Genomic DNA, 18,010 nt, shown 5'->3' with positions numbered 1-18,010 from the left:
TCAATATTATCCACTATGAAATGCAGTACTGATGTTGACCCCTCTTCGCGCACGCGCGAGCGCACACACTCCACGAGACCTTATTAGCAGGTCAAATAAGTCATTCAAACTTGCTTGCTTTGGTAAATTAACGCTCACTCAGATGAAGGAGATGTCCGGCTATTGGCCAAGAGTTAGAGGGCACGTCATCCCCATCCATCACCGATCGAATGTTTCTACAAGGCATGTCCCTGTCTAGATCTGAGCCTCTGTCCTCTTGCGCGCTATGTGTGGCATCTCTGGATGGAGTTTCTGTCGCGTCCAGCCTCGAATGAAAATCTGGAATATATGAGATGCAGCCATGAATTCTTATCAAGGGTTCAGGGACACAACGTCACTTTTCAAGGGCTATCATGCTACTGGAGTAATGCGTCTGCATCAGGACCACGGAGCGACTACTGACTTCCCAAGCAGAGAGGAGGGACATGTCAACAACACCGAGGAGGATTTTCTTCAATATCCCTTCACGAATCTCAGTGCCACGACCACAGGCGCGTGTTCAAAGCCCTGTGAGGACCCTGGTCCTGCTAACTCGACCAGACCCCCCTTCCCCCATAACCAAGACTTCTATAGACCAGTGCACCCCGTTCGACCCCAAGTCCCCTCCTTCCAAAGCTGTCGTGAGCAGGGTCTCTCCAGAACGGGCTTCTCGCCTTCCTCAGACACTTTAAGAACTTTCTCCGGCGCGCTTTGTGAACTCGGCCCTGTCAACAACACACACCTCGTTGTGCGCACATGCGACGGCCCAGTGCATCACCCTCCAGTTCAGGACAATAGCACCAGGCACGAGGCTCTAAACACGTTAAATGAGACCTTGCACAGTGAAAAGACATTCGACTGGATGAGAGTGAGGAGAAATCAGTCCCGTGCAGGTAAGTTGACTAGTTTTCTAGCTCGACTAACTTTTCTGCAGCGCACCTTAATTGACCCGAGTGGCCACAATCTCGGCTAATTTTCTTTTAAATCCTAGTGATGTGATTTAAAATATAATGGGATTGCTAATTGTGTTTTTCAATTATAAAATGATTTTAAGAAAGTAGTGTATCCAATGTTGGACAGCAACTTTTCAGCAAGCAGAAATTAATACTTGGAGGAGGAGCTATGAGTGTGTAAGTTTGGCTATACTTGTGAAGGCCAACTTTTTAAACGTACTTACAAATATAGTGAAGCATGTCGACTTATGAGAAACTTTAAAGTGGTCCTCACTATAAATCAATCCTCACTTTTAATGTATCCATATCAACAGGTTTGTAGGCTTATATGCATATAGGGTTTAGCTAATATCACCACCTCAAAACCTCCCTACATCATGTAATCACCTAAAAATAATATAGTGAAACCATCATGTACTTAAATAAAAAGTTAAATGCTAAGGTAAAATAATCTGAGCCATATATGTATGGGCCTGTGTGTATATATATTATTATAATTATATATATTATATATGTGAGTGTGGTAAGCAAAAGTTTGAAGCAGATTATGATGTGGCACATATCAGGGACAGATAGTTCTTGCTTCACAAATCAGGCTGCTTGTTTTATGGAGAAACCTTTACAAATTAAGGATAGTGTAATATATAAGATCCGCTCTGGTGCATAAATGGGTCAAGCAACAACATGCCAGGCAGAATTCCTCCATTTTTATAAATAGCACTTTCCATTTCATTCTATTCTCTATGTTCATCCCTTTAAAAATTCTCTCATTGACAAGAAGCAGCCCAGGCTATATTTAAAGGAGTCCAGCACCCCCTAGCTCTCCATTCAGAGCCAAATAAACTTCGGAGGAACACTTTTCCTCGACAGAGCCCTAAATCTTAATAGAGTCCAATGTTTATATGCTGCAATTAATTTTCTATATTGAATGTCGGAAAATGTCTGTCAGAATCTCAGCGTAATCCTTAACCAGAGTAATGATTGGATAGGTCTGCGTTTAATGCAGTTCAAATGTGAGTTACTTGACATGTGCTCATAAAATGTCACGCTCAATGACATTTGACCTGTATTATGTCAAAGTATTTCATGTTTGTTGTGAGAGCCGTGCGTTAAATTGTGAATCGCTCGTCCCCCTCAATAAATCACAATATATGTAATAGGTTGATGGTAAAACCAAGATGAGCCCTGTTTGAGTTGTCATTTCCTACGAATCAGTAATACAGCATTCATATGGTTTCCAGACTGTCAGGGAGAGGAATGTCTGGCCAGGCCACACTGATGATCTAAAATAACTCACAGGCAAATATGTCAGCGAAAAGGTCATTTCGGGCTATATCGCCCAGCGTATGAACAACAGCTGTGGTCATGAAATAGGATAGAAAGGCCTGCTATATCAAATTCCAAATGCTTGAATGGTGGCAAGGCCAGGCATTCACAATTTGTGTACTGTTTTGTCTGCTGTTTGTTTTGCTCCTGCCTGTCCACCCACATATATAATATATATAATATAATATATAGAAAAGCCTACATCTTTTTGCACTCATTCTTACCTAGATTTGAACTTCACTGTCCCTTTAAGCACATAAGGCTTAAAGGGATAGTTCACCCAAAAATCTAACATAATTTACTCACCCTCTGTCATTGTAAGCATTTCTTTCTTGTGCGGAACCCAAAACAAGATATTTACAAGAATGGTGTGTTCCAAACAACATTGGATCCCATTGACTTTTGGATTGCATGGAGACATGCATACAGGTTTGGAATGACATGAGGGTGAGTAAATGATTTAATTTTGGGGTGAATTTTCCCTTTGAAGAGGAGCATAAAATAAAATGGTCACTATAAGTTGTGGCTCTCCCTCTGTGCTTAATGTCTTGGTTTTATGGCAAGCCTTATGGAGAAAGCGTTGTATGATGATATATGAGAGGTCTGTCAACAAGTGCTTAAGATAATACTCACATCCACACAGCAGCCAAAGTCAAATGTTAAATGGTAGGGCGAATGTTTATTGCCAGCTCCTTTACTCAAGTTCATTATAACCTAATGAAAAAAAGAAAAAAAAGATTATTATTAAAGGGAAAAAACATTAAAGGGATAGTTCACCTGTATGACTTTCTATTTTTCCTCATAAAAGAAGATATTATGAAGAACATTGGACCCCATTGAATTCGACTGATGAGACATTTTTCACAGTATTCCTCTTTGCAAGTCAAATGGGTTTGGAACGACATGCGGCTGAGTAAATGATGGGAGAATTTTCATTTTTGTGTGAACGATCCCGTTAAGTCAGAGATTCCATGCATTGTGAGGGTTATTGTTCTTACTGGGCAACATCAAATGTTTCCTATACGCAACATGAATAAAAGCTTACACAGAGTGTCTGACTGGATCCCCCAGTACAGTGCACACAGTCCCGGTGTGTCATTCTTCAATTATACCCTGACAGCACCTGAATTACTGTGGGCTGGATGCCAAGATGACCGAGGCAATCTGTATCGATCCCCCACCCCCCCATTCCCCTGCTCTCTTTTAGGCTTAGTGGGGCACGTCATCCCTCTGACTGGTTGGCCATTTCCAAGTTTGCAAGTCATTCCTCAAATGTTTCGTTTGATTCCTTTATGCCTTCTGGTGACTGCCAATTCTATTATCCAGCAACTCATTCATCAGTGTTTTCATGCACACTTTTTTATTTCCTAAGGAAATTGCTTAATTACTTCATATTTGTCAGTGAATGCACTGATTGTTAGAATATCCCTTGTGAATATTAGAGGTGACCCTACAATTGCTTTTTTTTTCATCTGTTTGTTTACTTTCAGTTGCACAGCGAGAGCGAGATAAAGACCAACTGTTTGTGCTCTAAGCCTAAGAGAAAGGGTGAGGGATTGCTATTAGTGACATGTTAGAGTTTATTCAGCTCATTGGGAAGTGTTTTAATTGAAAATTCTCATGGACCTCATGCAGGTAAATACAAAGAAATGTCAAATAAATATACGTTTTAGTTGCAATAACAAAAGGAAGTATTTTAGGAAGATATTAGTATTTTGTTATTGCATTTGCAACCAAAGCATTGAGCATTTATTTGTCTTTTGTCTTTGTATATCCTGCGTCGGGTCAGACTGTACGTCCATGACTGCAATGACATGACTAAACACACACACACAGAAACATACACATGGTGCGCAGATGGCATGGAGGTTAGAGAGACACTTGCAACTGTAGCAGTATGTGAGGGAGGGCTCAATGCGTCTGTAACACCCCTGGGGATTTTCCCATCCGACCCCTGTGTGTGTGTGTGTGTGTGTGTGTGTGTGTGTGTGTGTGTGTGTGTGTGTGTGTGTGTGTGTGTGTGTGTGTGTGTGTGTGTGTGTGTGTCGTAAAGGAATGTGCAACTTCCTGTGAGCTTCCAAAAGCAAACAACACAAGCAAACAACAAAACATGAGTTTGATTTCCATCAAGACAGCTGTTAGTTGACTAGCGCTGTTAAACTGCAGATTTAACGCTATTCTAAAATTAACACTGTAGAGAAAGGCACATTTAGATGCACTTTATTTTATTAATTTACAGGAAACTCAATGTTGGGCAAAATGGAAAAACTGGAAAGCAGCAACTTTGGAATATTTTTATGACAGGCTGTGATGGACAGTGCATGTGACCCCTGACCTATAGTCATCTGAGAGGAGCAAACAGACAGTCCTCTATTTAGCTTACTGAGACAGGGTTTGCATACAGATGAAGGTCAAGCAATCAAAAACTCGTCCTCAATGAAAAATACCTTCACTAAAAAAAATTACAAATGAGTGACCATTACAGGACGCCTAGCAAAAATCATTTCTGCTGTAGAAAAAGAAAAAATTCACTGTACTTGGTAAGTTGTCTATGTGGAAAAAAATAACGGCTTTTCAGTGTCATATTACAGTTTAGAGATTTTGCAAATAGCTAATCAAACTTGAAAATGTATTTCTCTTACTTTCTCAAAAAACATATTCCCGTCTCAACCAAAAGGCAGATGTGTAAAGTTATCATTGTTAAATGATGATCATATATATATATATATATATATATATATATATATATATAATTATATATATATATATATATATATATATAATATGTATATATATTATACACACACACACACACATTATATATAATGATCAAGATTGCTTTAACTCATCAAAAGTTAAGCAATTTTCAACTTTTTATGTTATACAAGATACATTTAAGTCAGGTTAATGCAATTTAAGTTGAAATTATTTACACATCCAACTTGACTGTACTTAATGTAAGGCAGCAACTTTTTTTTACAGTGTAGTTATTTATCAATCTCAAATTATAAGACAACATGAGCACAATATGAATATAATAATATTATATTGTACCCTATATGCACTGTTTTTATATTCATAACGTATGGTGTGTTATGAATATAAAATCATATTGCATAACTAAGATATAATAAAGTAGTATTACATTTATATGGTGCTCTGTTTTTATAAATCAGAACCGAAAAATTCGTTTCCAATTGTTCGCGGCTTAAAATTTAAAGCATCATTAATAAATGCCAATAATATTTTAGATAACAAATGTATAACTGAATATATTAACAGCAAACGTATTAACAGTAATACTAACAGTAAAAAAGTTTCCGTGTTTTGTTTTCCGTGTTTGTCAACAAAATTGCAGGTGACATTCCATACGACTCGTACGAGATTAATATGAATATAAAATAATTATGAAATCGTTGTTTTTCTTTTCATTCAAGGATGTTAAGCAATGAATTAAACCTGTTTTTTTATTTTTTTATGTATTAATATGTAGGCCTATTGCATTTCTTTAACAGCTATACATCTGGGGAGATGCTCGGACGCGGAGCTGAACACGGACCTCGGACGAGATGCTGACGAGGACCCCTCGAGTGGAGCCCCGCGAGCTAATTTTACCACCAAACAACTCACAGAACTGGAAAAGGAGTTTCATTTCAACAAATACCTGACTCGAGCTAGACGGATAGAGATCGCGAACACTCTCCAACTGAGCGAGACTCAAGTGAAGATCTGGTTTCAGAACAGACGCATGAAACAGAAGAAAATGCTGCGGGAAGGCCTCGTTCCTGGATTAATGCTGATTACTGGCTGTGATGAGGACTCGAAAAACACACACACTTGCTCATCTCCTGACAAAAGATAATTTCAGTAGGGTAAGATTTTGAGCACTGCTGCTATAGGCTATAAAATGTTAACAATCACGTGAATATCGTGCGCGAGAGCAAGAGAGTGATTCTGTTGACAAAAAAAAATATTTACACACACAAAATTAAGTTTGCCCCTAAACATACATATTTATTCATCTATTCAACTGTATTGTTTAAGAAATTATAGCAGTAACTCTCTATGATAAAAAAAAATTGTTTGCTCACCTGTTGAGTCAAGCGGAGAAATAAAAACGCACTTAATAGTCTTCCTTTTAATATCTTAAGTGTTTTATTTTCTACCTGTTTTGTCATTATGAATCTGCTTCTGTTATTAAAGATCAGAAAATGAATCGTTCGAATTTATAGATCTAATCAGGGTCATAAATTAATCAGGGTAAAAGTGCCAAGAAAAGTGACAAAATTGATATTTATTTAAAATAAAATAAAAGTGGGGGGAAATGCAAGAAAAAAAAAGACTCCTCGGTTTTTTATATTTTATATAAACTATTATTGCGTTACATTCTATGCCTAAGTGTGTGTTTAAAATAGTTAACAATAACGTACAGTGTATAGGCCTACTGTATGTTTTCTATATGATAAGAAAAAAATGCCCAGGGGTCAATTATTACCTCTTAATTAAAAATAAATAAATTAGATTATTATTTCTGACACTGCTCATCTGGTTATGCTTCCAGGCTCTAAAACAAAAACCGTGTTGATTGGTTAAAAGGCATCTAGCCTATAACAATCATTTTATTTTTAACAAGCAGCGAACTGAATATCTGAGAAAAGGTAGGCTTAATTATTTTTGACCTACCATTTGATGTAATTTATTTAATGTAATTAAAAATGTAATTATTTATTGAATAAAACCTCTTTAACTTGCATCATACAGTAGCCTATCTCTGATGCGGACAGATTGAGTCGCGCGCACGAGCGCAGGCTGCACACATTCAGAAACACTCAACAGGTTTGCTGCCGTTTCGCAGACATACTGTGTCTGTCATATTCATGCTGCTTGTGCTTTTATCTGCAAATAAAGAGCGCCGCACGATGATCGGTGATACTCGTCTTTCTAAATAATGGCGAAAACCTGTCAACGTACAAAGTGCCTCCACTTAGCCGTGTATTTTCACCAATTTATTGCTGGAAGAGGTTAAATCGAGTGCCACGGGTTGAACCTTCTGATACCAACTCCTCACTTTGATATAGCATCAAAGCAGTGCATTGAGAGCTAGAAAAACGGTGACGAATAAAGTGATACTTGTGATTTATTTTATTTTTTGGCACCGCTTACATTTCGAATGCATATCCTCAAAGTGTTTTTTATTCATGTGGCATCTTTCAGATATACTTTATCATTTTAAAATGTTATATGGATAAACATTTGCCCTGCAGTTTCTCCCCTTTTGTCACTATTCTATCCGTGGATGGACACAATATTTGATCTGGAATGAGAGAGGGCATTATCGTCATTTCTAAACGATCGATTTATCGATGTTGGGTGGATTTAAACTGATTGAATTTTAATTGATTTTTCGTGATGGGTTGAATAATTGCAGCATTTAAATGCAAGCTATTTTTTTTCCACTCATTTATTGTTTTCAGTGAAATCACTAAAATTAAGATGTCAGATTCGTCACAACATCAAACTGAAAGACAATATACTGTTCCTTTAAAATGAACGTTTTTTTCACTGCATGAATTCCATATTTTTTTAATTCAATTTTAATTTGAAGGATTTTGCATATTACCCCCCTCTAAATAAAAGCAAATTCTCTAACAAAAGAACTACAGTCCAGGGAAGAGATTAATTATCTGAACAGTGGAAATGAGTCTTCTTAAATTATATTAAATGCCCTTACAATTGTCTAGCAGCATTAAAATGGAGATGAGTTAATCAAACAATATACCGGCGACTAAAATGAATTGAAATAAGCGTTCCTCGAGACGCTTTTACGTCGGTCTACTGAAAACATGTATTCTCGCCATGTTAGGAACCCTATATGCACGAAGCACGACTCGCATGCCTGAGCCTGCTAATATATGCAGTTACTCCAGAGTTCACCTTTCACCTCTTGACCTCTGTTCTGCCTCGAGACAGCAGTGACCCGGTCAGTGACTCACAGAGAAAAGGCTGCATTATTAATATGTGTTGCGGCGTCTTTCACACTTCTTTCAATTTTAAAAAGTTTATGTTACAGTGTAGGCTTCTAGTTAATTAAAGTTGTGCAAAATTATATAATGAGACCATTTATTAACGTATCGTTTCAATTGAATATAATATATAATAATAATAAAATAACAATTATTGTTTATTCATCTATACGTTTTCTTTATATGATTTGATCCATAATCTTTTCTGGTCAAGTTTTTTGAAGATAGAAAAAAGTTGGCATTAAAACAAAGAAGATTAGATAATCACCTTTTTTTTTATGAATAATGGAAATTCTAAACCCTCCAAATAACTTTTTTCATAAAAAAAAAAAAAAAAAAATCTTATTAACTATCTGAATTATTTTTGTGCGCTTGAGAGCGTGAATGCGGACTTAATGTTCCCAGGTTTAGGAGAGATAAAAGCATAGGCTTGTTTATGATACTGTAGATTCTTTCTCGAAACGTTTGACGCATGAATATGTACAGCGTTCAGGAAGAAGGTTTTTTCTCTAGTAGGCTATAGCTCATTAGATTTCACCTTCACAATCTGATGTGCGTTTTAGCTCAGTTACACCCGCGTGCAGGAGCTTAATGCCCACGTTATGGCACGTGGGCGCATAAAGTGATAGAATCAAGTCTAATCCTCACTGCACTGTTGCATTTTACTCAGTAATTGAGAGGAAACGATTTTACCTCGCTTATAGAGATGCTCTTAGGACGATGACCAAAGCCATACATTATTTTATGTATTAAAGCCAGGCCTAATATCAGTTAAATGACTCTAGATGCAAATACACCGAGAGAAAAATTTGTAGTGTTCTGCTAGTGTCAGCCACACAAACTGAGAAAAGTTTAAAGGTAATATTTAATTTACCTTTACAACTAGTAACTGTGTTAAAAAAGTTAATACAATTAAAACACTGATACTATTTACTTAAAGGAAGATTTTATTTTAAACTAACAGACGTGTTAATCAGCTAATAAAAATAGGCTAAGTAAATAATAAGAAGTAATAATAATAATTATTTTATAGCAAAATGTTCTGTTGACTGGCATCACATTCATGCAAAAGTGTACGTCAAAAGTTCAGAACATTCAGCTTCATTCATTTCCCACATTCCTATACTATAAAACAATGTAATATATGAAAATAGTGATGATTAGATTTAAATGTGAACATATTTAAAAACACTGTGCTTATGCCTTTTAATAAGCAATACACACACATATACATTGTGTGTGTGTGTGTGTGTGTGTGTGTGTGTGTGTGTGTGTGTGTGTGTGTGTGTGTGTGTATATATATATATATTTATTTAGGGGAAACTATCTGAGATGATTTTAATAGTATATATACATATATACATGCATACACACACACACACAGTAGTCAACATTTGAAGTGGATCAAAACCTTTCACCAAAGTTATACATGAATTTTGAACAATACCCATTCTTGTCATAGGACATAACTTTGATGAACTTTTTTTTAATCCATTTCAAATGTTGACTACTGTATAACAACATAGAAAAATCATCACATACAGTTTCACCTAATTATAGCCATCACAATTTAATATGAAATTATTGAAATATGGGGAAAATATTTTTCTTTTAATTCAGAAAAATCTTTCAAAATACTCAATATCAATTGATTATTTAAAAATATAGTCATCCTTATACTGTCCATTAATGTGGCGGCCTTTGATAATGGCTGATTCTGATGGGTGGTCCTTAAAATGGCTGGTTACTGTTGTACACTAACAAAAGGAGGCACACAGCTTCCAACTCCTCTTCACATCCCACACACAGTCTCCAGTACAAACACGCATTGTATCAGTTCTTATGCATCGCAAGCAGTAAAATGAAGAACTGATGCTCGTTTGTTTGCTTGTCAACGGCACACATAAAAGGCGGAAGTTAGAGGGAAGGTCTTAAGGCACCTTGCATATATATAACGCTCAGGGGCGTGCGCACGCAGACCATTTTCTAGCCCTCGTTTCTCCTACCATTTACGACTCCAGAGAACAGATGTTTGGGGACAGCTTACAGCCTCAGCGAATTTCTGTGTACAAAGCAAACAGCAGCACTCAGCACTTCTAGCTGGCTAAGAAATTGCGCTCTCTGAGAAGGGGGGAGGGGGAGAACGGAGAGAAAGGAGCCCAGGGTCTAGGAATCCGAATGAGGAGGAGAATGGGAGACGCTTACCGAGGTGAAACTGTGTCAAGGTTACGTTCAGGGGGGTTTTGCATTCAAATCAGTGCACTACACTATTAAAAATGTGTGTTCTTGGCATCTATGGTTCTATAAAGAACCTTAAACATCCATGGAACCTTTCCATTGCACAAAAGGTTCTTTACAGTGGAAATGGGCTCTTCATGTTACTCACGCTAAGAAAAAAAGAATCTTTTAAGAACTGATGAAAGGTTCTTCCATAGCGTTGCTGTGAAAACACCCTCTTGGAACCTTTATTTTAAAGAATGTAGGTGATGTAAATGTGACAGTGCAACTCATATGGTCCTACAAGCTCTTCCTCTGTAAGTGTCACTGGCATATATAAAGGAGGCCTTTATGTGTGGATCCTGGGAAACAAGCGCTGACCTCTATGGTGTAGCACTGCGGACTCTCAAAGTTTGGATTGCCCTTTGAAAAGTTGCAGACTAGCACTACTGGGATCTAAAAGCAAGACAACAAGAGAGCATGTATATTTTTGCTGATGCAGATATTTGGGCTACAAAAACATAAAAGGAAAAAAACACTACATTTATTGCACAAAAGCAAGAGGCATATTCTTCACAAAACAAAGAGCAATGTGGAAAAAATTAATAGCAATATTTCAAGGCTTTCTCTTAAAAGAAACAAGGAGCAATTTCAATGCCATATGTTTTGTTCCATTTCATCATTCACCAAAACAAACCTTTTATTTCATACCTTCCATATTGAACGCCTGCTGTAAACAAAAGTGCAAAACAAATATGCAAACACAAGCATATTTGACCTTTCATGTTCACATTTTCAGCTAACCAAAAATGAATAAATGAGCCCTGCAATGCTTATTTGTCTGAAGTACGCCAACCCCCCAAACACACACACACACACTTCCCTTCTGCCTTCGGTGAGGTTGCCATAGTGATAGCCTCACAGACACACGAGGAGGTGGAGGGGGAGATGAGAAGAGCAGAGGACGCCGTCTTTCTGTCTGTCTTCCAATAAGACATTGTGCCCAATCTACCGATCCATGTCCAACAGGAACAGAACCTTCCAACGGATGCAACCGTCCCATTATCACAGCGACGCACCTGAAAGTCATGAATTGGGTTAATATGGTAAATGAATAAAACAATTGCACAATGATAATCAATTTTGCACCATTTTTGCATGAATATTCATGTGCCCATTGTATAGAAATACAGACAAATTAAAGGAAGAAAAGTTTCGTGACCTAAAAATGCATCAGCAGAAGAGCTATACTGCATGATAATGATGTGCATTTACATTGGCCAATCAGTGCATGGGGAAACCCCCTATATGTACATATATACACAAACACGCATATATATGCTAATAAAATCATTTAAAATCATCCAAATTCAATGTGATACAATGCTGTATACCTATACTGCATAATAATTATACATTTATATTGGTCAGTCAGTGCATAGGGGAAAAGCCCTGGTGCTCAATCAACCCACTGTTTTATTTTTCATCTTAACCGTCTTCCCCCTCTCTCCTATTCATCCATCCCTCCACCATTCCTCTCCTCCACTGGGCCATTTATCTTTCCCTCCCTCTGCATCGCTCGCTGCCCAGCCGATATCAAGGCGTGATCCTGAGCCCTTCAAAGGTCAAGTGATACAAGGTCATTGGCGGGTCAGGCCTGCTGACTGGCTGACCTCCGCAAGGACTTCTGCCAGCAGCCAATCACACGCCGGCGTCTCCCACAGCAGCCTGCCTCTATCCCTGGCGGGCCCTCGGCGGCGCGTCACGTGATCCTTAACGGACTGAAGCATCATGATGGAAATGATTAATGATGCTTTTAGTACCTGTTTAGAATGAAGCTGTCCACACTGCACTGTAATTACCCACTCCCAGGCGGCAGCTGCCTAACATAATTGCTTTTTGTTTGTTGACCTGGTTTACCAGAGAGAAAGATGGCTTTAGGTAGGTGAAGTGTGAGCGTTTGTGCATGTTGGCATTTTATAGAAGCGAGAAAGGTGCGTGATCATACGTGATGTCAGATTTAGCTCCATCCTTAAAAGGCTCGGCTGAACCATGTGATTTTTTTTTTTTTTTCTGTTTCAGGCAGAAAGGAATTTTGTTTTATTTTTGAAAGTGCATTTGATAATTCCTCATTTTTATGAGGCACTCTGGCCACTGAGAGGTAAACATGAGATGTGTAAATCTGCAATAAAGTTTCATAATCAACAGCTGTGATTGTAATAAGTAATTCGAAATAAACTAAGACATTGGTGAATGAAACGCTCCTTCCTCTAATTTCTGTGCATACGTCTTAAAACCAACCAATATTTCAGAAGAAAGCACTTAAACTGTTATACAGCTATAAACACTACTTGCATTTGGTCACACATGAATCAAATGATGGTCTCCAAAGAGCTTCAAAGAATGTTCATATTCTCAGCGACAGTATTAAACCGGAATCGCGATGGGCTGATTTGAGAGTCTGAGTTGGGAATATAGAGTTTGAGTGTTTCCCAACTTTAAATTTGCTCCAGAAAGCCCCACAGCCATCATTTAGGCTCAATTACCCCTTCAATGACACCAAAGCAGACATATGCCACACAGTATAGCATTCTCAACTATATTATTAAGATAGTCATTATTACAAGGATTTACTTTTAAAGTAAGAACAACAGTACTGTGAAAAGTACTGGCACTTGTGTTAAAATGCTGTAAAGTGAGAATGCTTTCAAAAATAAAATCACAAATTGAATTTATTTATGATTTAACTTCTATGAACTAATTCAAATCAATATATGGTGTAACGACCCTTTGCGTTTAAAACGGCTTTTGTCCAGGTACACTTGCGCATTTGTTTTTCAGGTAGCTTTGCAGGAAGGTTTCTTCAAGCGTCTCGGAGACGTTCCCACAGTTCTTCTGGATTTAGTCTCTCTCAGTTTTTTCTGTTTCTTCATGTAATCACAGACGGACTCGATGATGGTGAGATCAGATCATACCGGCTGTTGTCAGACTCCTTGTGCATACACAAATCTCATTGGATTATTACAATTAATGGCAAAAAGAATGTTTGGAAATGTACTTTGGGGTACTTATTTAGTACTTTTGCACAGTACTAAATATATATAAATATAAATGTATGCGCACTGTCTGTGTGTGTTCCCTGGTTGTGATACATTCCCTGGTTGTGATAGTAATACCAGTAATACCAGAAATATTTGGTCCCCATAAGGAAAAACAGGCTTATAAATCATATTAAATGATGTTTTCTGGAAATGTTAAAATGCAGAATGTTTTCTGTGAGGGTTGTGTTTAGGGGTAGGATTAGGGGATATAATATACAGTTTGTACAGTATAAAAATCATTATGTCTATGGAAAGTCCACATAAAACATGGCAACCCAAGGCAGGCAGACACTTGCAGCAGCAGAATAGGTGTGTCTATAGTGTCTTTCAAAACACTCACATTCTAAATAGTAACTGTTAAACTGATAAATAAATAAATGGTTTTCATTAAATATTTAATATTTAATGACTTTTCAAACCTATAAAATGCATTAAAAGGTAGAGTGGGCAATTTTCAGAGAGGCTAACAATAGCAAGTTAGCTTTGAAAGCATGAGATCCCACCCTTCCTTCAGAGCGTCTCCAAAGCCACGCCTCCTTCAAAACACATGAACGCACACAGCAGGCTAGAAGTGTTGACAGTGTTGCCATTGAAATGCATAAATTCGAGTCAAGTCAAGTCATCTTCATTTATACAACGCTTTTAACAATGCAGCGGCTTCACAGTGACAAAAGGAAATCAAAGCAACAGAGACTGTTTGGCTTTATAGCAGCTCTAGAATAAAGTTATTGTCCAGCTAAATTTAGTTTTGACTGATTCACTTCTGTCGCAACGATCATTAGTTATTAACTTAGGGGCTGCTTACATAACACCGTTTTAACAGAAAACTCTTAAGTTCTCTCTACGCAAACTTTAAAAACGCGAACCTGTGAGAACGCTGATGGTGTGCACATGCGTATTACGAGTTTAGTCTATAGGGATGCGCGTTTGAATATATGTGCGCAGGCGCGGGTTTCAATCTCTTCCAAATTACGGTAGTTATGGCGTGAATTCAGCATAAGCTGGTTGTTTTGGTTCAGGAGGAACTAACAGGTGGCTGCTGTTTAGGTTGCAGTGCTCATGACTGACGTATGTCTAACTCTGCATAGCATGAAACGCACTGATGACGTGATGTCTGCGTGAGCAGGTGTGCGGAGGTTTGGAATACATACAGTACATTGAGAGGCATGTAGGACATGGTATTCGGACCGAATGCAATGATTGGATGAACATTGTATGGTCCTACGCCTTCCACAGACGATAGATTTACATATAAATTAATTTAGACAACTTAACTTAAGCCGAGTGCACACTGTACGATTTATAATAGTCCTTTACCATTGTTCCTTTTTCAGACTGTACGAACATTATTCTCACTGTAAGCCATGTCACACGGTAGGATCTCAGTTGTCCTTAATGTCAGACTGTATGACAGTCAAGACACGTTAAAAACGAACGCACATTAGAAATATCGTCTGGAGTTTTACATCAATCAATGACACGTTCGGTGACCGTGAGCTGCATTACACGCAGGGTTGAAATGGTGGCTACAAAGAAATCTCTAACGTTAATTTTGGTCATGGCTTGTCTTGAAAAACAAAGACAATTTGACAGTTGTCGTAGAAGTCACACTGCAGACTGAGAGTCAAACCCAGTAGCACCTCACTGCAGTACACGAGATCCAAGGGGCGGAGTTGGATCCAGATCTAAGGGGTGGAGATTAGTAGGTTTAGGGGTGGGTTTAGGGATCAGGGGGTGGAGATGGGTAGGTTTAGGTATATGTAAGGTGGGAGGAGTTGGATCTGGATCCAACTCCTCCCCCTGGATTTCGTGTTCTGCAGTGAGGACCATCTCGTCAAACCTTCTGACACTGCCAGAATTTCGTCTAAGGTCAAATTTGATCACAACGGTAATTAATCGGCTGTCAAATGTCAAACTAACGATCAAAGACTTCAGATAGGATCAGAGAAATCTTTTAGGATTTGCTCAATTTGTCTCAGACGGCCAAATCGTGTGCAAAATCGTACAGTGTGAACCCGGCTTTTGCGATTGCTATCAAGATGTGAAGACACTTTCAACAAGCATAGCAAAAAAAAATTCTGGAACAAATCACCTACCCTGCCTTTAAATCTTTGCAAGTACCCTTGGGGGGAAAAATGTTTCTTTGGAATAACATGTACTTCTAAAATCGAGCTCAACAACACCAGGAAAGTGAATGAGGAAAGTAAATAGGGTCAATTTGGCTTCTGCAGAGCTGGCATTGGGATTTACAGCTCATATTTCACATTGATCCACAGTCCTTATTATTAATGAGCGAGTGGCGATAAGAGTAAATGAACTGAAGGAAAACAAAGCAAATAAATAATGCTTTTCCACACAGGTATACAAACAATATGGTTGAAAACAACTAGGTCCGTGACCCCTTTTATCTCACCTTTTCAAAATATTAGCAACTAATATTTAAAACATGAATTTATACAAATAAATCACAACTATGTGTCAATTCTCTCTCCTACAGGTCCTGCATTATATGCACATCTGCATTCTTCTAGCACACAGTGTCATATTTGTCATTGAACTTTCGCATCTGCTCTGCATAGCGCCATTGATCCCTGACCATAGCGACGACAGTGAGACCCAGATAAACAGGCCATGGTTGACCTATAGGCTGGCACAGACCGACTGTCCATAAATTTGCAGCTCTTTTCAGCCGGGTACGTCACACCCCGTTTCCTGCGCCAAAACGAGGGAACAGAGGCAGGCTGCTATCAGCCCTCTCAGTGTGAGCAGCTTTCATCCTCAGGCTGGTTCTCACATAACTCAGCCACAGTGTCTCTCCCTCTGCCTCATAAATAACATCCCTATCGTCTGATAATGCCCACTTAATGCTTAGTCAATAAACCCCACAGTGCCATGGTTTCTCCCCTCTCTCTTTCGTACATAAATATAAATAGTACACTCCGATTGATGTGGCACTCGGGTCTCGCTCCATCTGGGCAGAGAGGAGAAGCCCGAAGGGCCCGGAGAGGAGCGATGGAGGAGAGGAAGAGAGAACTGCAGGTGTTGGGATGAGATAGCGGCCGGAATGGCGGGATGGGCACTGACTGATCACCTGAGAGAAGCGCCTGCTAATGTAATAATTAATTAACTTATTGCTTTCTTCCGTTCAAACGGCGGGGATTATTTGGCCCATTTGGATTATGTTCCAGGTTAAGTACAAGTTAAGCTCAATCGACAGAATTTGTGGCATATTGTTGATTACCACAAAAAAATTGTTTCCGTTTGTCCCTTTTCTTTAAAAAAGCAAAAACCTTGGTTACAGAGAGGCACTTACAAAGGAAGTCAAGCCAGGTCAATGGGGTCAATCCGAAAACGCTAAAATACTCAGTTTCAATAGTATAGCTAAATTGATTTAAAAAAAAAATTGCGTTAAATCAGTTTTACAACATCTTTCCATGGCAACATATTGGTAATTCTAAAATGACTGTAAAATTATGATATAAACATGTACTGCTACTGCTCAAATAATGCACGTTTTAACAGAAGAATTATGCCTGGTTTCACAGACAGGGCTTAGATTAATCCAAAATTAGGCCTTAGTTCAATTAGGACATTTAAATAGCTTTTATAAACGTTCCTTACAACAAAACATTACTGGTGTGCATCTTGAAACAAAAAAATGACACTGACACATTTTAAGATATGCATTTTAGTCTGGGACTGGGGGGGTGTGGGGGGGGGGGGTAATGTATTAATTATAAGCTTCACATTTCTAATTTAAAAAAAAAACTTGCTCCATTCACTTCCATTGTAAGTGCATAATTTTTTTCCCTTTAGAAAAAAAGTCACAATTATTTTTGAAGTAAATCAACATTATGCCACAAATGCTGACGATTGAGCTTAATATGCACTGAACTCCTAATATTCCTTTAATGCAGAACAGAGAGCCACACTCACTTGACTGTCAAAAATAAAACGACCGGAGAGAAAAAAGGCCGAAGGGATTTATTTCATGAATATTAGCTGCAAGCCAAGTTTTATCTAAGCGGAAGATAAAAACGGTGTGGAAAAAAAGGACATGAGCTGTGAATGACTGAACTCTGGGGTTAAGATCCCATTTTATGACCGTCAGCCTTACAGTGGCCGCACACTGAGATGACACGGATAAATGAGAGTGAATAACATGCTGGTCAAAGGGAGTGGCTGGTAATTAAGGACCGTGTTTGGCGTTTTTCCTAAAATTAGTTGTGTTTGTCTTTCAGATGTTAAGAGGGTTGAGTAAGAGATTTTGAGGTTAAGAGTCTCTCTTACATTATGGGAGTGACCATGAGACAACAACTTGATCATATTAATCTCAAACACAGTTATCCTTCTAAGTGTTCTGGCTCTCTTC

The 18,010-nt window shown here is 38.3% G+C and overlaps 1 protein-coding gene and 1 long non-coding RNA gene across 2 annotated transcripts in view; one reads left to right on the top strand and one right to left on the bottom strand.

Annotated features, from left to right (window-relative positions):
• Window positions 1–311: 311 nt before the first annotated feature.
• hoxc1a (homeobox C1a) lies at window positions 312–9,504 on the top strand. The gene is made up of 2 exons (XM_082146260.1): window positions 312–911; window positions 5,813–9,504. Exons 1-2 carry the CDS (start codon window positions 341–343, stop codon window positions 6,157–6,159), a joined length of 918 nt encoding a protein of 305 aa, XP_082002386.1. The 5' UTR covers window positions 312–340; the 3' UTR covers window positions 6,160–9,504.
• Window positions 9,505–9,967: 463 nt separating this feature from the next.
• Window positions 9,968–18,010, bottom strand: part of LOC309481396 — a 40,172-nt gene continuing 32,129 nt past the window's right edge. Inside the window, exon 3 of the long non-coding RNA XR_014199996.1 lies at window positions 9,968–11,616. This is a non-coding gene — a long non-coding RNA (uncharacterized lncRNA). The remainder of the gene's footprint in view (window positions 11,617–18,010) is intronic.

This window comes from Leuciscus leuciscus (genome assembly GCF_965113295.1).
Source record: "Leuciscus leuciscus genome assembly, chromosome: 18".
In the NCBI taxonomy this organism is placed as follows: Eukaryota; Metazoa; Chordata; class Actinopteri; order Cypriniformes; family Leuciscidae; genus Leuciscus; species Leuciscus leuciscus.
Note: the sequence above shows the minus strand (reverse complement) of the source record. Positions and strands in the feature narration are given on the sequence as shown.

Excerpts from the sequence above, each read along its gene's own strand:
- hoxc1a (XM_082146260.1), top strand. The coding sequence starts at position 341 with ATGAATTCTTATCAAGGGTTCAGGGACACAACGTCACTTTTCAAGGGC. Across the intron at positions 912-5,812 it reads GAGAAATCAGTCCCGTGCAG|CTATACATCTGGGGAGATGC; the intron begins GTAAGTTGACTA and ends TTTCTTTAACAG.